General features: G+C 38.8%; 1 protein-coding gene across 1 annotated transcript in view; it reads left to right on the top strand.

The window, feature by feature from the left end:
* The window catches only part of LOC126267297 (nibrin-like), a 179,017-nt gene that overhangs the window by 22,223 nt on the left and 137,669 nt on the right, over positions 1–19,125 (top strand). Inside the window, exon 3 of the mRNA XM_049972374.1 lies at positions 6,339–6,505. Within this exon, the coding sequence (XP_049828331.1) occupies positions 6,339–6,505 (167 nt within the window). The remainder of the gene's footprint in view (positions 1–6,338; positions 6,506–19,125) is intronic.

Raw genomic sequence — 19,125 nt, forward strand, 5'->3', positions numbered from 1 at the left:
CAAGCAGTGAAAGGAACAAAAGAAAAATTCGGAGTAGGTATTAAAATCCATGGAGAAGAAATAAAAACTTTGAGGTTCACCGATGACATTGTAATTCTGTCAGAGACAGCAAAGGACTTGGAAGAGCAGTTGAACGGAATGGACCGTGTCTTGAAAGGAGGGTATAAGATGAACATCAACAAAAGCAAAACGAGGATAATGGAATGTAGTCAAATTAAGTCGAGTGATGCTGAGGGAATTAGATTAGGAAATGAGACACTTAAAGTAGTAAAGGAGTTTTGCTATTTGGGGAGCAAAATAACTGATGATGGTCAAAGTAGAGAGGATATAAAATGTAGACTGGCAATGGCAAGGAAAGCGTTTCTGAAGAAGAGAAATTTGTTAACATCGAGCATAGATTTAAGAGTCAGGAAGTCGTTTCTGAAAGTATTTGTATGGAGTGTAGCCATGTATGGAAGTGAAACATGGACAAAAACTAGTTTGGACAAGAAGAGAATAGAAGCTTTCGAAATGTGGTGCTACAGAAGAATGCTGAAGATAAGGTGGATAGATCACATAACTAATGAGGAGGTATTGAATAGGACTGGGGAGAAGAGAAGTTTGTGGCACAACTTGACTAGAAGAAGGGATCGGTTAGTAGGACATATTTTGAGGCATCAAGGGATCACAAATTTAGCATTGGAGGGCAGCGTGGAGGGTAAAAATCATAGAGGGAGACCAAGGGATGAATACACTAAGCAGATTCAGAAGGATGTAGGTTGCAGTAGGTACTGGGAGATCGAGAAGCTTGCACAGGATAGAGTAGCATTGAGAGCTACATCAAACCAGCCTCAGGACTGAAGACAACAACAACAACAACAACAACAACAACAACCACACTAAGTCACAAATCTGAAATAAAACAATTTAACAATGGGATAGATAAGTTATGAAAGATTTGGTTTACTCATGTGTAACTATTTTTTTCTAAGAGAAACACATTCTAACTTTGCTGATGTGCCCTCAGTAGTCCAGCCTCTCAATACACTGGAACATATATGGAAAGACAACACAAAAATGAATTATCATGCTCAACATTGTTGTCAGCCAAAGAATGCTTTACATACTGTACTGTAATTGAAATTGTGGCATTGTTTACAGTTCTGTGTCATACTTTATAAAAGGAAATGTGGTTTAAAAATATAGTAGACTTAAATAAAAAATAAAATATATCTCATACAAGCTCAGTAGGCCTGCAAATCAAGCACATCAGGTATTCTGGTATCCATTTGTACAGAAAGGCCAGTTTAGTTGATCTAACCCACCCTGGTTACACTTGCCCCAGCCGATTGGTTAAACTTGCCACACATGGGAGGGAAAAAGTTGGGGTAAGTGTAACCATGCCTGGCATATCAAGAGCTTCATCAGTAGAGTACAACGAATCTCATATTTGAAATTATCATGCAAAAGTTAGTTTGTAACCAAACAATTGTGCAGTTATCTTTAAAACTGCAAAAATGACAGACTACCAAATTCTGAGCATGTCACTCACTCACAGAGTGAAAATGTAGACGTCAATTCAAGTCCAAAAATTAATTACCAATTCATGTCAGATTTGACAACTTATGGTTAAATATAACAAAGAAAGGAGTAAATTAATATGTGTGATAGGTCAGAGGTAAAAATACAGCTTCTTTAAGGCACCATAAGCTGTGGTTACACTAACTCCATTGTTACACTTACCCCACTTCACCCTAAGTAAATGTGTTTTTCAATCTAAAGTGTGAGTGCAATCAATGTCGGGTTCTGTAAAAGATGATTCTGGTCTAAGAATTTATTTTTATCTCATTTGTGCAGTTCCACAGGAACAAACTGAGGAGCAAGTCTCCATGGTTTTGAAATGAGTCAATGTATGAAATTAGCATCAGAAAAACAAATAGTAAATAACATAAAATCTTCATGGATCCTATGCAGATGACAAGCTGCTGAGTATATACTAGCATAATCAACAATATAATACAGGAATTTGCTTAATTTTTTCTAGGAACTCTCCAACAGAATAGAACAAGTAAACAAAGAAAAAATTCTTCAATTTAAACTTGCAATTGCATTGATTACTGCTAGGATTTTTTAATTCTTGTGGTTGGTTTTTGAAAATGCATGCAGCAAAATACTGCATACCTCTCTAAACAAAAGTCAAGGCTGTGCAATCCAAATGCAGAGTGCAGTGGAAGTTGCTTATTCTTGGGAATAAGTTTATTTTGTTAGCAACAAATGACATTAAAGAAAATATATATTGAGAGGCCACTTTAAGAATCCTCAAATTCCTGAACATCAGTCAATAGGAGGTTTGTGAACTTAAACCACATATTACTCGAACTGCCTGTTTCTCAGCCAAAAATACGCTTTGCAAACAGAAAGAGCTACACCAGAATACAATACCATAGGTCATAAGCAAAATGAAAATAACCAAATTGGACTAATTTTCCTGTTTAACTAACTCTTATTGCAGTTGATGTTGTTGTGATCTTCAGTCCTGAGACTGGTTTGATGCAGCTCTCCATGCTACTCTGTCCTGTGCAAGCTTCTTCATCTCCCAGTACCTACTGCAACCTACATCCTTCTGAATATGCTTAGTGTATTCATCTCTTGGTCTCCCTCTACGATTTTTACCCTCCACGCTGCACTCCAATACTAAATTGGTGATCCCTTGATGCCTCAGAACATGTCCTAACAACCAATCCCTTCTTCTTGTCAAGTTGTGCCACAAACTTCTGTTCTCCCCAATCCTATTCAACACCTCCTCATTAGTTATGTGATCTACCCATCTAATCTTCAGCATTCTTCTGTAGCACCACATTTCGAAAGCTTCTATTCTCTTCTTGTCCAAACTATTTATCATCCATGTTTCACTTCCATAAATGGCTACACTCCATACAAATACTTTCAGAAACGACTTCCTGACTCTTAAATCTATGCTCGATGTTAACAAATTTCTCTTCTTCAGAAACGCTTTCCTTGCCATTGCCAGTCTACATTTTATATCCTCTCTACTTTGACCATCATCAGTTATTTTGCTCCCCAAATAGCAAAACTCCTTTACTACTTTAAGTGTCTCATTTCCTAATCTAATTCCCTCAGCATCACTCGACTTAATTTGACTACATTCCATTATCCTCGTTTTGCTTTTGTTGATGTTCATCTTATACCCTCCTTTCAAGACACGGCCCATTCCGTTCAACTGCTCTTCCAAGTCCTTTGCTGTCTCTGACAGAATTACAATGTCATGGGCGAACCTCAAAGTTTTTATTTCTTCTCCATGGATTTTAATACCTACTCCGAATTTTTCTTTTGTTTCTTTCACTGCTTGCACAATATACAGATTGAATAACATCAGGGAGAGACTGCAACCCTGTCTCACTCCCTACCCAACCAGAGATCCGAATGGGGGACTATTTTACCTCCGGAATATTTTACCCAAGAAGACACCATCATCATTTAATCATACAGTAAAGCTGCATGTCCTCGGGAAAAATTACGGCTGTAGTTTCCCCTTGCTCTCAGCCGTTCGCAGTACCAGCACAGCAAGGCCATTTTGGTTAACTTTGCAAGGCCAGATCAGTCAATCATCCAGACTGTTGCCCCTGCAACTGCTGAAAAGTGTGCTGCCCCTCTTCAGGAACCACATGTTTGTCTGTCCTCTCAACAGATACCCCTCCGTTGTGGTTGCACCTACGGTACGGCCATCTGTATCACTGAGGCACACAAGCCTCCCCACCAACGGCAAGGTCCATGGTTCATGGGGGGTGTGGGTGGCGGGGGGGGGGGGGGGGGTGGTAGGCCAAGTTTTACCTGTGAAACATAAAGTGCCAAAATGGCTAGGAACTACCAGAGGAAGACTAACTGTGCTACTTCCTACACAAAAGAACAGTTTTCTAGTGAATTGATGATAAACAAAGAGGAATTTGTACAGTACATCAGGCTAGTGCTAAATATCAAATACCCTACTCAACACTTCAGAAACACATAAAAGGTTTTCATGGTGTTAAAAGTGTTTCTCAGGGATGATCTACAGTAATCCCATATGAAAAAGAACAGCAACTATCAAATAGACTGACAACTTTAGAAAAGTGAAGGAAGTTTTGGAATTGGTTGGGAAGTACATAAGAAGAAATAAAGTACCAAACCCGTTCACGAATTGTATACCTGGAGAAGACTGGTTCCTGGGGTTCAAGAAAAGGCATAAACTGTCTATAAAAAAGCCACAGACCCTTGAACATGCGCGAAAAAAAGCTGGCTCTGATCCTTTCATCATTGAGGGGTATTTTGATATTCTGAAACAAACACTCAGAGGCTTAGATGTCGAAAACAAACAAAAACAGATATTTAATATTGATGAGACTAGTTTCTCTCTAGACCCAACAGAAACCAAAGTTGTTGGTAAAACTAAGTCTCCCTCTTCAAGAATCACAGTGGGACCTGCTAGGAAACTACCACTGTGTTGCTTGGTGGTAATGCAGATGGGGCAAGCTGTCTGCCTTAATAGTGTTCAAGGGGAAGAATGTCTGGGACACTTGGATGGCACCACCGCCACAACCTCCTTTTCCTGAAACCTGCTATGCTCCTCCAGTAAATGGATGGATGGAGTCAGATATTTTTTAAAATTATTTTGAAAAATCTTTTTTGAAATTTTGTGGTCCATATAGACCTATCCTTCTAATCTATGATGGCCACACTACACACATGACCATGTGATTAAAAGTGCTATTGAAAATGATATTACAATAATAAAGGTGCCCCCTCATTCAAGTCACATCCCGCAGCCAATGGATGTAGCAGTGTTTAAGAGTGTGAAATCTACTTAGGACCAAAAGTTAACTCGTCACCAGAGACATCATCAAGGGGTAAAAATTAGCAAATGTGACTGTTTTTTTTTTTTTTTTTTTTTTTTTTTCAAAAACAAAATGTATATTGTTTAAAAGTCAATAAGTCAAACTTTAAGCATGAGAAAGTTCAAAATCATATCTTCAGTAACAAGTTGGCAATTTGGTGTTAAAGTTGAACTATGCCAAAATGTGTTTACACTTACCCCACTTCACCCTAATCGTTTCTTGAAAAATCTTCATGTCCCAAATGACACATCATCAACATAAACGCAGGAAGACCATCCTTTTCAGGTTCTCCTTATGTTCTGGCTGCTCACCATGTGCAATGCTGCTGGTAAAAATTCATAATGGATCTGCTTCTCAGAATACTTATCCTGGACTAAAATATAACAGAGGTGGCAAAACTCGGCTGTTGACAAGCTCTCAGGTTTGGCATACCTCAGGAGATGGGTGATGACACCTTGTAGAATAAATACATATCAGGTCAATTAATTGAAAATCCAAGATGGAACAACAGCGTTAGATGCGCGCGCGCGCACACACACACACACACACACACACACACACACACACACACACACACACACACACACACACAGTTCAGCCTTTTGGAGCCTGCAGTAGTATGGTGGGGGCATGGTGGTGGCAGTGGGCCTTATAGGTGCAATGTCGGGAGGCAGTGCTAGAAGGAGGAGGGGGAAGGATAGGAGGTGGGAATGGAGGGGATAGAATCAGGGAAGGGGAAAGGACTAAGCAGATGCACTCAGACGATAGGTGGAGTGTACGAGGTTGGAGTGGAAACAGGGAAGGAGGGAAGGGTGTAGAGGCAGGTGGAGGAGAGAGACTAGTGGCTTTTGAGACCAGGGGGTTACAGAAATGAAAGATATGTTGCAGAGAGTTTCCACCCACACAGTTCATAAAAGCTGGTGTTGGTGGGAAGAATCTGGATGCCATGACATTTGAAGTAGTCGTTGAAGTCGAGCACACTGTGTCACACAACATGCTCTGCAGTCAAGTGTCCCAAGTGTTTCTTGGCCACATTTTGGCAGTTGCTATTCGTGCAGACAGACAGCTTGTTAGTGCTCATGCCCATGTAGAAAATCACAGTGGTGGAGGCTGAGGAGGTATGGATGACATTTCCGGTAAACATAAAACATGCTTTAATTTGCAGAACTGTGTCTTTATTTGTTGTCCAAGAGATGTGAGAAGAATGGCACTTGTGGTGGATTTTATAATCTCATGCTGCAGGAGAATGGATGTAAGCCCATATCACAGTCTTGTGGGGAAACCAAATAAGCACACTCCTTCTGGATGGAGGGGAAGTGGAAATAAAAAATTACACTATAACTATAGCAAATAGTGTAGTGAGGAAATACTAATCAGAGCCTGCTTTCAATAGGATACAGTAAATATAAATTGTTAATGTATATATTTTCCAGATAGTTTACTAATGCAATTTCATTTACTTTTCAGGCAAATCCCCAGAAGCCTCCAGTTGTAAAATTGATAGAAGCTGGAGCAAAGTATGGCACATCAGTAATCCCCCAAGGTGGAGAGAAGCAAGCCTTACCTGCTGACTCAACATTCATACTTAAGGATGGGGATCAGATTCAGTTTGGTTTGCAGTGGAATCTATGGAAGTATGTTTCTGTTTATAGCCTACAATTACACATATTTTACCAGTATTCTTTCTTGTTGCTTTAAAATTTGTATGTTCTTATGGACTAGTAGAATAATCTGTAGTTACTATTTCAGTTTTGTTTCCTCTGATGCATATTTGGCTGATTTTACTTCCTTTCTTATGCCGATTATCCTTTAATTCATCAATTCTGCCATAGACAGTTTGTTTCTTCTGGCAGTTTCTTGAACATGGATGGGTATCAGCAGTTCCTTTTTTCCTGAAAAGTTCTATTTATTTCCCAATTCAGTGCTTTACAGATTTTCTCTCTATTTGTTTGCAGTGGTTAGCACACAGGATTCACAAACGGAAAGATGACAATTCAGATCTGCATCCAACAATCATGATTTAGGTTTTCTGTTATTTCCCTAAATCATTCCAGGTAAACACCAGGATGGTTTCTTTGAAAACCACTTTCTTCCCCTTCTTTGAAAAAATCCAACCTTGCTATCCATTTCTAATGACCTTGATGCCAATGGGACATTAAACCCTAATCTTCATTCCTTTTCCTCTCTATTTGTTAGAAATTTTCACACTTTTGATAACATTACTTAATATATCCATTCCATTTGTAACTTCAAATGTAATGTGAAATGCAGTACAGACAGCAGTCATCAACAGATCACTGCATACGTAACTTGATTTGGACTAAATATTCTTCCAAAAAAATTCTTGTTCTGTTTTCAGTGTCATCTCAAACTTCTTTAGGACTAACTTGGCAGTTCACGAACATTAGATTCCTATCTGTTATACCTGTCATGTTCAGTATCGGAAGGGGAGGTGAGGTGTGGAGAAGGCAAGCCAGTGAAGAGAAGTGGTGTGAAGAGAACACGTTCTGCTTCCTAAGACAATGCTAATCATACATATACTCTGTGTGCTTCAAACCTAACAACTATGAATAGAGAAAGAAAACATAAAAGTAAGCAACACTCACAGGAGTCACAAAAGTAAGAAGTTGAAAATAGTACCCATGATGAACTAGGAACTGCTTCATCACTAATTAACAGTTAAATGAGCAAACCAAATTCATGACCCAAACTTACATCTAATGGCTACTAGAATCTTTCATTTAGTACTGTTACTTAAATTTCATGGAAAATAAAAAATGTGTACCAGGACAACTGTTCCTTAAGTGGTGGTGCACTTAACAGCTGAGCTACTTGAGCATTACTACCTGCTTCCACAACTTCAATTCTGCCAGTAACCAGTTTTTATATACCACGTGGGAGAAATGCTTCTGAAAGAGAGAATGTTATGGAGATATAGCTTGGCCACTCCTGGCCTGCAGGATAACTCTTGTGAAGCATGGAACATGAGAGGGAAATACTGGTAGAACTGAAGCTGTGAGGATGAGTCATCAGTCAAGCTAGTTGCTCAGTTAGTGAGAGCATTTCCCATGAAAAGAGAGATTCTGGATTCATGTTCCAGTCAGACACTCAGTTTTTAAATGTCAAGAAGTTTCAGAACAGTGCACAATCCACTGCAAAATGAAATATTTATTCTGGAGTATTGTTATGGTTAGATTGCTTAAATTAACAGTGACCAGACACAAAACACTATCAGATCAAAGCATCCTATGCTCACTATCCCACAACCTCAAAACCTTCTCTCCCATCTGCTTCATCCAGTCATCCTCAACAACCAAAAGTACCTGCTTTTTGATGGCCGTCACCCTTTCCATGGCAGAAAATCACCTCCCTATTGGCTACCTGTGGATGGTGCATCTGCAGTGGCAATAATTCATTTGTCTGTTATGCTGAAGCCTCACCAAGGCCTTCACAGACAGACCTGGTCCGCAAACTGATTTCACATGCTGTATCCTCACAGAACTCTGATACTCCCGCCACTCACAAGAATCAGCTTCAAAAGAGCATTATGCAATAGCACCATGGACTGTAGCAAATGAACCACATCCTTCACCAGGTCTCTGATTATCTATTGTTGTGCCCAGAGATAGACACCCCCTCCTGAAGTGGTATTGCATCGCTTGTCTGACCGAAGTGACATCCTGGTGTCACTTGTACTGCCAACTCCTTGTCCAGGTGTCATATCCCTGCAGAAGACCCAGGTGTAAGAGCTGCCCAGTTCTATCACCCATCGCATCCTACTCCAGTCTTGTCAGAGACTTAGCCTGTTTCATCAGAAGCAAGACCAGCTGTGAAGGCAGTCATGCCATATGCCATGTCTGCTACAATTACTGCACAGCATTTTATCTGAGCACAACCATCAACCAGCTGTCCACCAGAATGAATGGCCACTCTAAACTATGTCCGAGAACCAAGTCAAGCACCCAGTTGCATGACACACTGCTGAGCACAAGCTTGAGTTTAATAGCTGCTTCACAACCTGTGGTATCTGGATCCTTCCCCCCAGCATCATCTTTTCTGAGCTATGTAGATGGGAGTTATCCTTGCAACACAGTCTTAGCGCCCAAAATCCTCCTGGCCACACTCTTCGCTATCTCGCTATCCTCTCACCCACTTCACAACAGTTCCCCCTTGCTCTGTTCTGTCACACCCTCCCAATCCATGTGATCTTCATCATGGGCCACACCTCAATTGCTCTGGTATCTGTGTGCCACTTGTCAACCTGTCCACCTGCCATCCTTCTCTCAGGCATTCCTGTCCCACACAACTGCTGCCTCTGCTTTCCTCCCAGCCATTAAATTCACCTTACCCAAACTTTACTTTTACTTCCCATCCCTTTCTCCCTCTGCCCATCCCAATTGACGCAAGCCCCACCCAAGTTCACCTGCTGAACTGCAATCCCGGCATTCTGTGGCCTGCAGACACAATATACGTGCACAAGTGGTTTGTGTGTGTGTGTTTTAGTGAGTAGTCTCCTTAACTCCTAAAGTATTTATCTTCAAATTAAACATACATGTAACCTCATATAACTTGACCACTGCTTCATTGTATCACTGTTGTACATCTTAAAACATTTTCAGGGCTCTACATGCTTGTGCAGATAACATTTGTTATCATACACTTAAGAGCCAAGTAAACTGGTACATCTGCCTAATATCATGTAGGGCCTCCATGAGCACACAGAAGTGCTGCAACACGACATGGCATGGACTCGACTAATGTCTGAAGTTGTGCTGGAGGGAACTGACACTATGAATCTTGGAGGGCTGTCCATAAATCCATAAGAGGACAAGGGAGTGGAGATCTCTTCTGAGCAGCATGTTGCAAGGTATCCCAGATATGCTAAATATTGTTCATGTCTGGGGAGTTTACCAGCAGCAGAAGTGTTTAAACTCAGAAGAGTGTTCCTGGAGCCACTTTGTAGCAACTCTGGATGTGTGGGGTGTCCCATTGTCCTGCTGGAATTCCCAAGTCCATCAGAATGCACAACTGATATGAATGGATGCAAGTGATCAAACAGGATGCTCAAGTACATGTCATCTGTCAGAGTCATATTTCGACATATTAGGAGTCCGATATGACTCCAAATGCACATGCCCCACACCATTGTAGAACCTCTAGAGCTTGAACAGTCCCCTGCTGACGTGCAGGGTCCATGGATTCATGAGTTTGTCTCTATACCCATACACATCCACTCGATACATTTTTAAACGAAGACTCATCCGACCAGGCGTCATGTTTCCAGTCATCAACAGTCCAATGTCGGTGTTGATGGACCCAGGCAAGGTGTAAAGCTTTGTGTCATGCAGTCATCAAGGGTACATGAGTGGGCCTTCGGCTCCAAAAGCCCATATCAATGATGTTTAATTGAATGGTTTGCACACTGACACTTGTTGATGGCCCAGCATTGAAATCTGCAGCAATTTGCTGAAGAGTTGCACTTCTGTCACATTGAATGATTCTCTTCAGTTGTCATTGGTCCCATTTTTGCAGGATCTCTTTCCTGTCACAGCGATGTTGGAGATTTAATGTTTTACTGGATCCCTGATATTCATGGTACACTCGTGAAATGGTTGTACAGGAAAAATCCCCACTTCATCGCTACCTCAGAGATGCTGTGTCCCATGGCTCAAGCGCCAACCATAACACCACATTCAAACTCACTTAAATCTTGGTAACCTGCCATCATAGCAGTAATAACTGATCTAACATCTACACCAGACACTTGTTGTCGTATAAAGGCATTGCTGACTGCAGTGCTGTGTTCTGCCTGTTTACATATCTCTGTATTTGAGTATGCATGCCTATACCAGTTACTTTGGTGTTTCAGTGTGTGTGTATATATATATATATATATATATATATATATATATATATGTGTGTGTGTGTGTGTGTGTGTGTGTGTGTGTGTGTGTGTGTGTGTGTGTGTGTGTTTGTTTGGTTCATACATGATTTGACTGATAATATAATGTCAAACATGAGTGTCAGCCACCCTGAAATACGAGGTGTGTTTCTTTTTAAGTAAGTACCGTTTTGAAATTAAAAGAAGATGTGTTAAGATATTTCAATAATTTTATTTTTGCATGAAAGCCTGTACCTTAATCTATGCACTGATGCCATTACAGTCTGATTCTTCCTTGTTTACGTTGTGTACTGAGTGTTTAAGATGCCTTCAATAAACGTGACTCCCGCTGACTGTGAAGTACGGGCTGTATAAGATTTCATAGTGCTAAAGGCCTAAAATCATTCGATATTCATCATGAGATCTGTGCAGTATACAGAGAAAGCATTATGACTGATGGAAAGGTAAGAAAGTGGGTGAGAGCATTTAAAGATGGCTGCACAAATCTGCATGATGAACAATGGAGTGGTCGTCCTTCGGTCATTAATGAAAGTTTGGTGCAGGAAGTGGACAATAAGGTGAGAGAAAACAGACGCTTTACGATTTCCTCCTTGCGGGATGACTTTCTTAATGTTTCTCATAGTGTTTTGTATGGCATTATGACCGAGCACTTGAATTACCAAAAATTGTGCACACGTTGGGTACCAAAAATGTTGACGGATGTGCACAAAACCAAATGTTTAGACAGTGCATTGACTTTCCTTGAGTGGTACCATAATGACGGTGATGATTTCTTAAGCCAAATTATTATGGGTGATGAAACATGGGTGGCCTACGTCACACCAGAATCAAAGCAACAGTCCATGGAAGTTGAGCAAGGGCATTGTTTTGCTGCAAGACAACGCCCGTCCGAACGTGGCAAATCAGACCAAAGATCTCATCACATCTTTTTGTTGGGAAATTCTAGATCATCCTCTGTACAGCCCCGATCTTTTGCCCAGTGACTACCATCTGTTCCTGCACTTGAAGAAACACCTGGGCGGTCAGCATCTTCAAGATGATGACGAAGTCAAAACAGTGGTGATGCAGTGTTTAACAAGTCAGGCGGCAGACTTCTATGTGGAGAGTATTCAAAAACTGATACAACATTATGACAAGTGCCTCAATATTGACGGAAATTATGTAGAAAAGTAGATTAAGGTACAGGCTTTCATGTAAAAATAAAATTATTGAGATATCTTAGCACTTTTTTTTAAATTTCAAAATGCTACTTACTTTTAAAAAAACACCGCTTAGTTGGGTACAGGCTGCCTGCTGATTGGTGCTTATAACTTTCATATAGGTACATTATTTCATACAGTGTTAACAACAATTGTGATTTAGTATCATTATTTCCAATGGAAATAAAATGTTTTATAAACAAGAAAATCACGTGTGTGTTTGGAAATATTATGAAGCTACAACAACTATATATGACCTTGTGCCTGACAGCCATTCAAGCATGTATTAAATGCTTAAAGAAAGAATAAGACAAGGGCCATAAGTACCAAATAAAATGTTACTTAATGAATTAGTTACTTGCCTTTTCCATGGCCCATAGTTGTGATTTTTGCCAGGATATGGAAAGTGGCTGTTTACAGTAGATTAGATTAGATTAGATTAGTATTTGTTCCATAGATCGTGAATACGATATTTCGTAATGATGTGGAATGTGTCAGGTTAATAAAAGGTGTCTATACAAGATATTACATTAGACAAAATATTACATGACACTGAATAATTTTTGGAGGTTTGAAAATTACCCACTTACTATATCCAAAAATTCATCTAATGAGTAGAAGGAGTTGCCATTAATTCTTTTAATTTCCTTTTAAATGCTATATGGCTATCTGTCAGACTTTTAATGCTATTAGGTAAGTGACCAAAGACTTTTGTGGCAGCATAATTTACCCCCTTCTGAGCCAAAGTTAGATTTAACCTTGAGTAGTGAAGATCATTCTTTCTCCTAGTGTTGTAGCCATGTACACTGCTATTACTTTTGAATTTATTTAGATTGTTAATAACAAATTTCATAAGTGAATATATATATTGTGAGGCTACAGTGAACATTTCTAGCTCTTTAAATAAGTGTCTGCAGGGTGATCTTGGATGAGCTCCAGCAATTATTCTGATTACACGCTTTTGTGCAATGAACACTCTTTTACTCAATGATGAGTTAACCCAGAATATGATGCCATACAAAAGCAGAGAATGAAAATAGGCATGGTAAGCTAATTTACTCACATGTATATCGCCAAAATTTGCAGTGACCCTAATAGCATAAGTAGCTGAACTCAAACATTTCAGCACATCCTCAGTGTGTTTTTTCCAGTTCAACCCCTCATCAATGCATACACCTAGAAATTTTGAATATTCTATCTTAGCTTCCGATTTCTGATCAAAGTCTATATTTATTAATGGGGTCATTCCATTTACTGTGTGGAACTGTATATACTGTGTTTTGTCAATGTTTAATGAGAGCCCATTTGCAGAGAACCACTTAATGATTTTCTGAAAAACATCATTTACAATTTCACCAGTTAATTCTTGTTTGTCAGGTGTGATAGCTATACTTGTATCATCGGTAAAAAGTACCAGCTTTGCATCTTCGTGAATATAGAATGACAAGTCATTAGTGTATATTAAGAACAGCAGAGGACCCAAGACCGAACCTTGCGGCACCCCATTCTTGATTGTTACCCAGTTTGAGAAATCACCAGTTTTTTGCATATTATGTGAACTGTTTATTTCAACTTTCTGCAATCTTCCAGTTAGGTATAATTTAAACCATTTGAGCACTGTCCCATTCATACCACAATACTTGAGCTTATCTAGAAGTATTCCATGATTTACACAATCAAAAGCCTTTGATAGATCACAAAAAAGTCCTAATGGGTGACTTCCGGTTACTCAGAGCATTTAATATATCATTCGTGAAAGTATATATAGCATTTTCCTTGAAAAACCCTTCTGGAAACCAAACTGGCATTTTGTTAAAACTTTATTTTTACAAAGATGTGAAGCTACTCTACAATACATTACTTTTTCAAGAATTTTGGATAAGGCAGTCAGAAGAGAGATTGGGCAGTAGTTGTTGACATCAGACGTACACCCTTTTTTATGCAGTGGTATAACAATGGCATACTTCAGTCTATCTGGGAAAATAACCTGCTTCAGAGAGCTATTACATATGTGGCTAAGAATTCCACTTATTTCTTGGGAACAAGCTTTTATTATCCTGCTGGAAATGCCATCAATCCCATGTGAGCTTTTATTCTTGAGAGAGTTTGTTATCTTCCTAATTTCAGATGGAGAGGTGGGTGGAATTTCAATTGTATCAAATGGTGTGGGTAAGGCCTCTTCCATTAACTGCCTTGCTTCTTCTAATGAACATTTAGATCCTATTTTCTCTACAACATTTAGAAAATGATTATTCAAAATGTTTTCGACTTCCGGCTTGTTGTTTATCAAGTTTCCATTTGCTTTGATGGTGATGCTGTCATCCTGTACTCTGGGTTGTCCTGTCTCCCTTGTAATAATATTCCAAATTGTTTTGATTTTGTTATCAGAGGTATTAATCTCAGACATGATGCACATGCTTCTTGACTTTTTAATAACCTTTCTTAATGTAGCACAGTAGTTTTTATAATATTTGGCTGTTTCTGGGTCATTACTCTTTCTTGTTGTTGGATACAGTTCCCTTTTGTGTTTACAAGATATTTTTATTCCTTTAGTAAGCCAAGGTTTTTTGCATAGTTTCTTATTATTAGATGTAACTACTTTCTTGGTGAAACAGTTTTCAAATTCTCTTACAAGTGTATCATGAAATAAGTTATATTTTAAATTAGCATCAGGTCCCTTGTACACCTCATCCCAGTCTAACTGCTGAAGATTTTTCTGAAGTTTCTAATTGTTGAGTCATTAATTGAATGTACAACTTTGGAGGGTAGTTTTGAATTACTGAATGGAGCTATGTCATATACTGTAACTAGCTGAATATCTTGATCAGAAAGCCCATTCTCAACAGGACAAGAATTTATGTTTTTAAACCCATCTTGGTCTATAAAAGTGTTATCTATCAATGTGCTGCTGTCATTTATTACCCGAGTAGGAAAATTAATGACAGATGTCAAATTGAAAGAACCGAGCAAGACTCCCAGGTCATTCCTCCTCTTACACTCTTTCAATGAATCAACATTGAAGTCCCCACAAATAATAATTTGCTTTCCCCTATCTGACAGATATCACAACAAGGCATCCAAGTTTTCCAGGAATAAATGAAAGTTTCCTTAAGGGGACCTATACACTGTTACAATTATAAAAGTGCCCTCCTTCAGTTTAAGTTGACAGGCACATGCTTCTATATGTTGCTCTAGACAAAACTTTTTTGTATGTGAGCTTTCTACACAGTGATAACTTTTGACATATGTGGCAACTCCTCCTCCCGCCTTATTCTCTCTACTCATATATGCAGCTAGTTTATAACCACTGATATTTACCTTTTCCATATAAGACACAATGTGATGCTCAGACAGGCATAGTATATCTATTATATTATTAGATTCAATGTCATCAAAACAAACCAGGAGCTCATATACTTTATTCTTCAATCCCAGAATAGTTTGGTGAAAAATGGTAACATTATTTTTTACTTTACTTTTCTGAGAATCTACTTTTTTCTTTAATCCACCAATAGTTTGCTTAAATATGGTAACATTATTATTTATAGTTGTAATATACAAGGGTTGCCCAGAAAGTAGTGCACCACATTTTTTTATTCAACAATTCTTTATGGAAAATAATGAGAATTACACACAAAAGAATGGTGTTTTTCTACATACCCTATTTTTTCCACGTAATCTCCATTCCATTCTGTGACTTCCTCCAACACAAAACAAAGGCGTGTATACTCTGTCAGTACCAGTCAGTGTTGTGGTGGCAGACTGTGTGAATCACCTCCTCATTGTCCTCAAAATGTCTTCCACAAATGGCACCCTTTAAAGGTAAGTGACAACATCAGCCCATTACAACATGTCAGGTGTGACAGCTGTGGATGGTCTCACCGACCGCTGCAAATTATGGAGCTCCGCCAAACCACCCTCTGTACCCATCAACTAACTGCACATCTGTCAGCTTTGATGAAGTGTTTGTGAATATTTCCCACAGTTTCTTTCTCAGCTGGGAGAAATTCAATTCTCTACAACTTCTGTTGAAAACTTTGTGCAATTGCCTGGAATTTAAAAAATCTAATTGGTCCAAGTAGTTAATAAATTAAACATTTTCTGAAATTACTTCTTTGCTTCACATCTGAGACATGCTTCATTAGATTCACCAGACCAATAACAATGAAATAAATGGAAATCATGCATTACTTTAACCTCGTACAGTGTTGCGATGGCTTCGTATTGGTGACGTTGCTAAGTTTCAGGCAAAATCTTTTATTAGCCGTAACTCCATAACTAAACATTTGCAGACTTATGTTTATAGGAACTTTTTTCTTCAGTTTTACTTGCAGAATAACATATCACAATATTTGCATATCACCCTTTATTTGTCCAGTATCCTGCCAATGAACCAAAGTCTGCCACCTGTCTTTCTTATAACTGACCATATGTGATCATTCCATTCCATTTCATATCACAACAAATTGTTACTCCCAGTTATTGGCAAGATTCTGCTGTCTCCAGTTCTAACTCATCAATGTAATAATAGAATATTACATTTCAGTGTTTTGTTAAGTGCATAGTACTACATCTCTTGAACATTTAAAGCAAGATACACGAGTCATTGTACTAGTTTGACATCTTATCAATATCTGATTTGATTTTTGTGCACCTTTTCAGATAGTACTTAATTATAGATGCCTGCATCATCTGCAAAAAATGTGAGGCTTCTATTGATATTGTCAGCCAGGCCATTAATATGTAAAAGTCGATAATAATTCAGGATATACAGTCCGACATCACAAGCAGAAGATGGAGATATAGAGAGAGTACATGAGGGTATTGAATGGGCAACTCAGTACATAAAGGGTACTTAAGGGAGATTGGAACAGTGTAGTAAGGGAAGAAACTGAAATTTGTGTTATGGGAGAATATGGACTCAGCAGTAAGAAATGTGAGAAAGGTGAAAAAATAATTAACTTCTGTAATAAATTTCAGCCAGCAGTAGTGAATACAATATGCAAAAAACACAAGAGGAGGAATTATGCTTGGAAAAGGCATGGAAAATACCAGCAGGATTACATCATGATGAGATAGAGATTGGGAAATTAGGTAGTGGGTTGTAAGACATACGAAGGCCACAGTTTAGTAATGATGAACAGTAGGCTGAAGTTGCAGAGAGTTGTCAGGGGGGGAAAAAAAAACAAGGCAAGAAGTGAGATACTGAAATACTGATGAATGACAATATTTGTTTGATGTTCTTGCAGGCTGTAGATGTTGTGATAAGGAGTGTTGCAATAAACAGTTAAATGGAAGAGGAATGGTCATTTCTAAAAACGGCGATCACGGAATTTTGATGAACAGTTGTGGGTACAGGAAAGTTGACGGCGATGAAAAATTGAATAACAGCAGGTCTGGTTTAAGATCCGAGCAACACAAGCTGCCACTGGGGCACCAAGTTGAGAGGGGCACCAGAGGCACCTCAGCTGTAAGACTTCTGTGCATGTCATTTCACAATTAGTAGTAGCCAGTTGAACTACCAAGCTGAAAGGGGCACCATGGGTGTCCAAGTGCAAGATTTGTTTTCACTGTGTATCACAGTTAGTAGCAAAAACCTACACATGTGAAAGGGTTCAGGGGAATAGGGCGGAAAGGGGAGCATCAAATGATAGCTCACATGTGTCCAAAAATGTTCTCAAACTGACACTGGGTAACAGAAGAAATACTTCAACTGATTGACAAAAGAATAGAATACAAAAGTGCTCAGAAAAAAAGACAGTAATGCAGCAGTATAAACCCTTAGTAATGAAATGAAGAGGAAGTGCAGGAAAGATAAAGTGAAATGGCTGCCAAAAAAATGTGAAACAATTGCAAAAGAAATAGCTGTTGGAAGGACATATTCAGCACATAGAAAAATCAAAACCAGCTTAGATGAAATTAAATTAAAAGTGCCAACATTGAAAGTTCAGGAGGTATTGCAATGTTAAACATAGAGGAGAAAACAATAGGTGGCAGGAATACATTGAAGGTCTGTATGATGGGAAGTAACTGTCTGCCGATGTGGTGAAAGAAGGAATGGTAGTTGATTTGGAAGACATAGGGGATCCAGTTATTAGGGTCAGAGTTTAATATAGCTTTGAAAGGCTTGATACCAAAATAGGCAGAAGACATAGAGAACATTCCTTCTTAATTTCTAGAATCATTGGAGAAAATAGTAACCAAATGGGTATTCGAGCTGATGTGTAAAATCTATGAGACTGGAGATCATGAGTTTCAGAAAAATATGAGTGACACAATTCCAAAGTTGGTAAAGGAAAATAAGTGCAAGAATTATTGATAGTTGACTTAACGGCTAACGCATCCAAGTTCTAGATGAGAGTAATATACAGAATCATGGAAAAGAAGGTTGAGGATTTCCCATATGGTGATCAGTTTGGCTGTAGGGAAGGTAAAGGCACCAGAGAAACAATTATAATGTTGCATTTGATAATGAAACTAAGAGAAAAAAAATCAAGATACCTCCATAAGATTTGTTAACCTAGAATGAGTGCTCTACAGTGTAAAATGAGACAAGATGTCTGAAGAAAAGGTTTAAACTATAGGGGGAAATGGATAATATACTGTATGTATAAGAACCAAGAAGAAACAGTAAGAATGGAAGATTAAGAATGAAGTGCTAGAATTAAAAAGGGTATAAGATACGAATGCAGTCTTTCTCCACTACTGCTCAACCCGTACATCGAAGAAGCAATAACAAATAGGTTCAAGAATCGGATTAAATTTCAGGAATAAAGAATATCAAGGATAAGATTTGCTGATGACATTGCTATCCTCAACAAAAACAAGGAAGAATTTTAGTATGTAGTGAATGGAATGAACAGTCGATTGAGCACAGAATATGGATTGATAGTAAACAGGAGAGAAAAGTATTAAGGAATAACAGAATGAGAAGAGCTGCTGTGGCATTTATGCCCCATGCCAACACACATTTTATTAGATTTCATCATGCAAAGGCTTATGCTGCTATATGCCAGTAAGCAATTAGGACTCATAGAAATCCCTCCTTCCCATAAAACAACAGATGGGCACAGAGCATTAACAAGGAGATGCGAGCAGGATCCTTGTCATACTGGAGCATATGGAGGACACTGCAAACCTTAGTGGCAAATAT

Source organism: Schistocerca gregaria, chromosome 4, assembly GCF_023897955.1.
Source record: "Schistocerca gregaria isolate iqSchGreg1 chromosome 4, iqSchGreg1.2, whole genome shotgun sequence".
Lineage (NCBI taxonomy): Eukaryota > Metazoa > Arthropoda > Insecta > Orthoptera > Acrididae > Schistocerca > Schistocerca gregaria.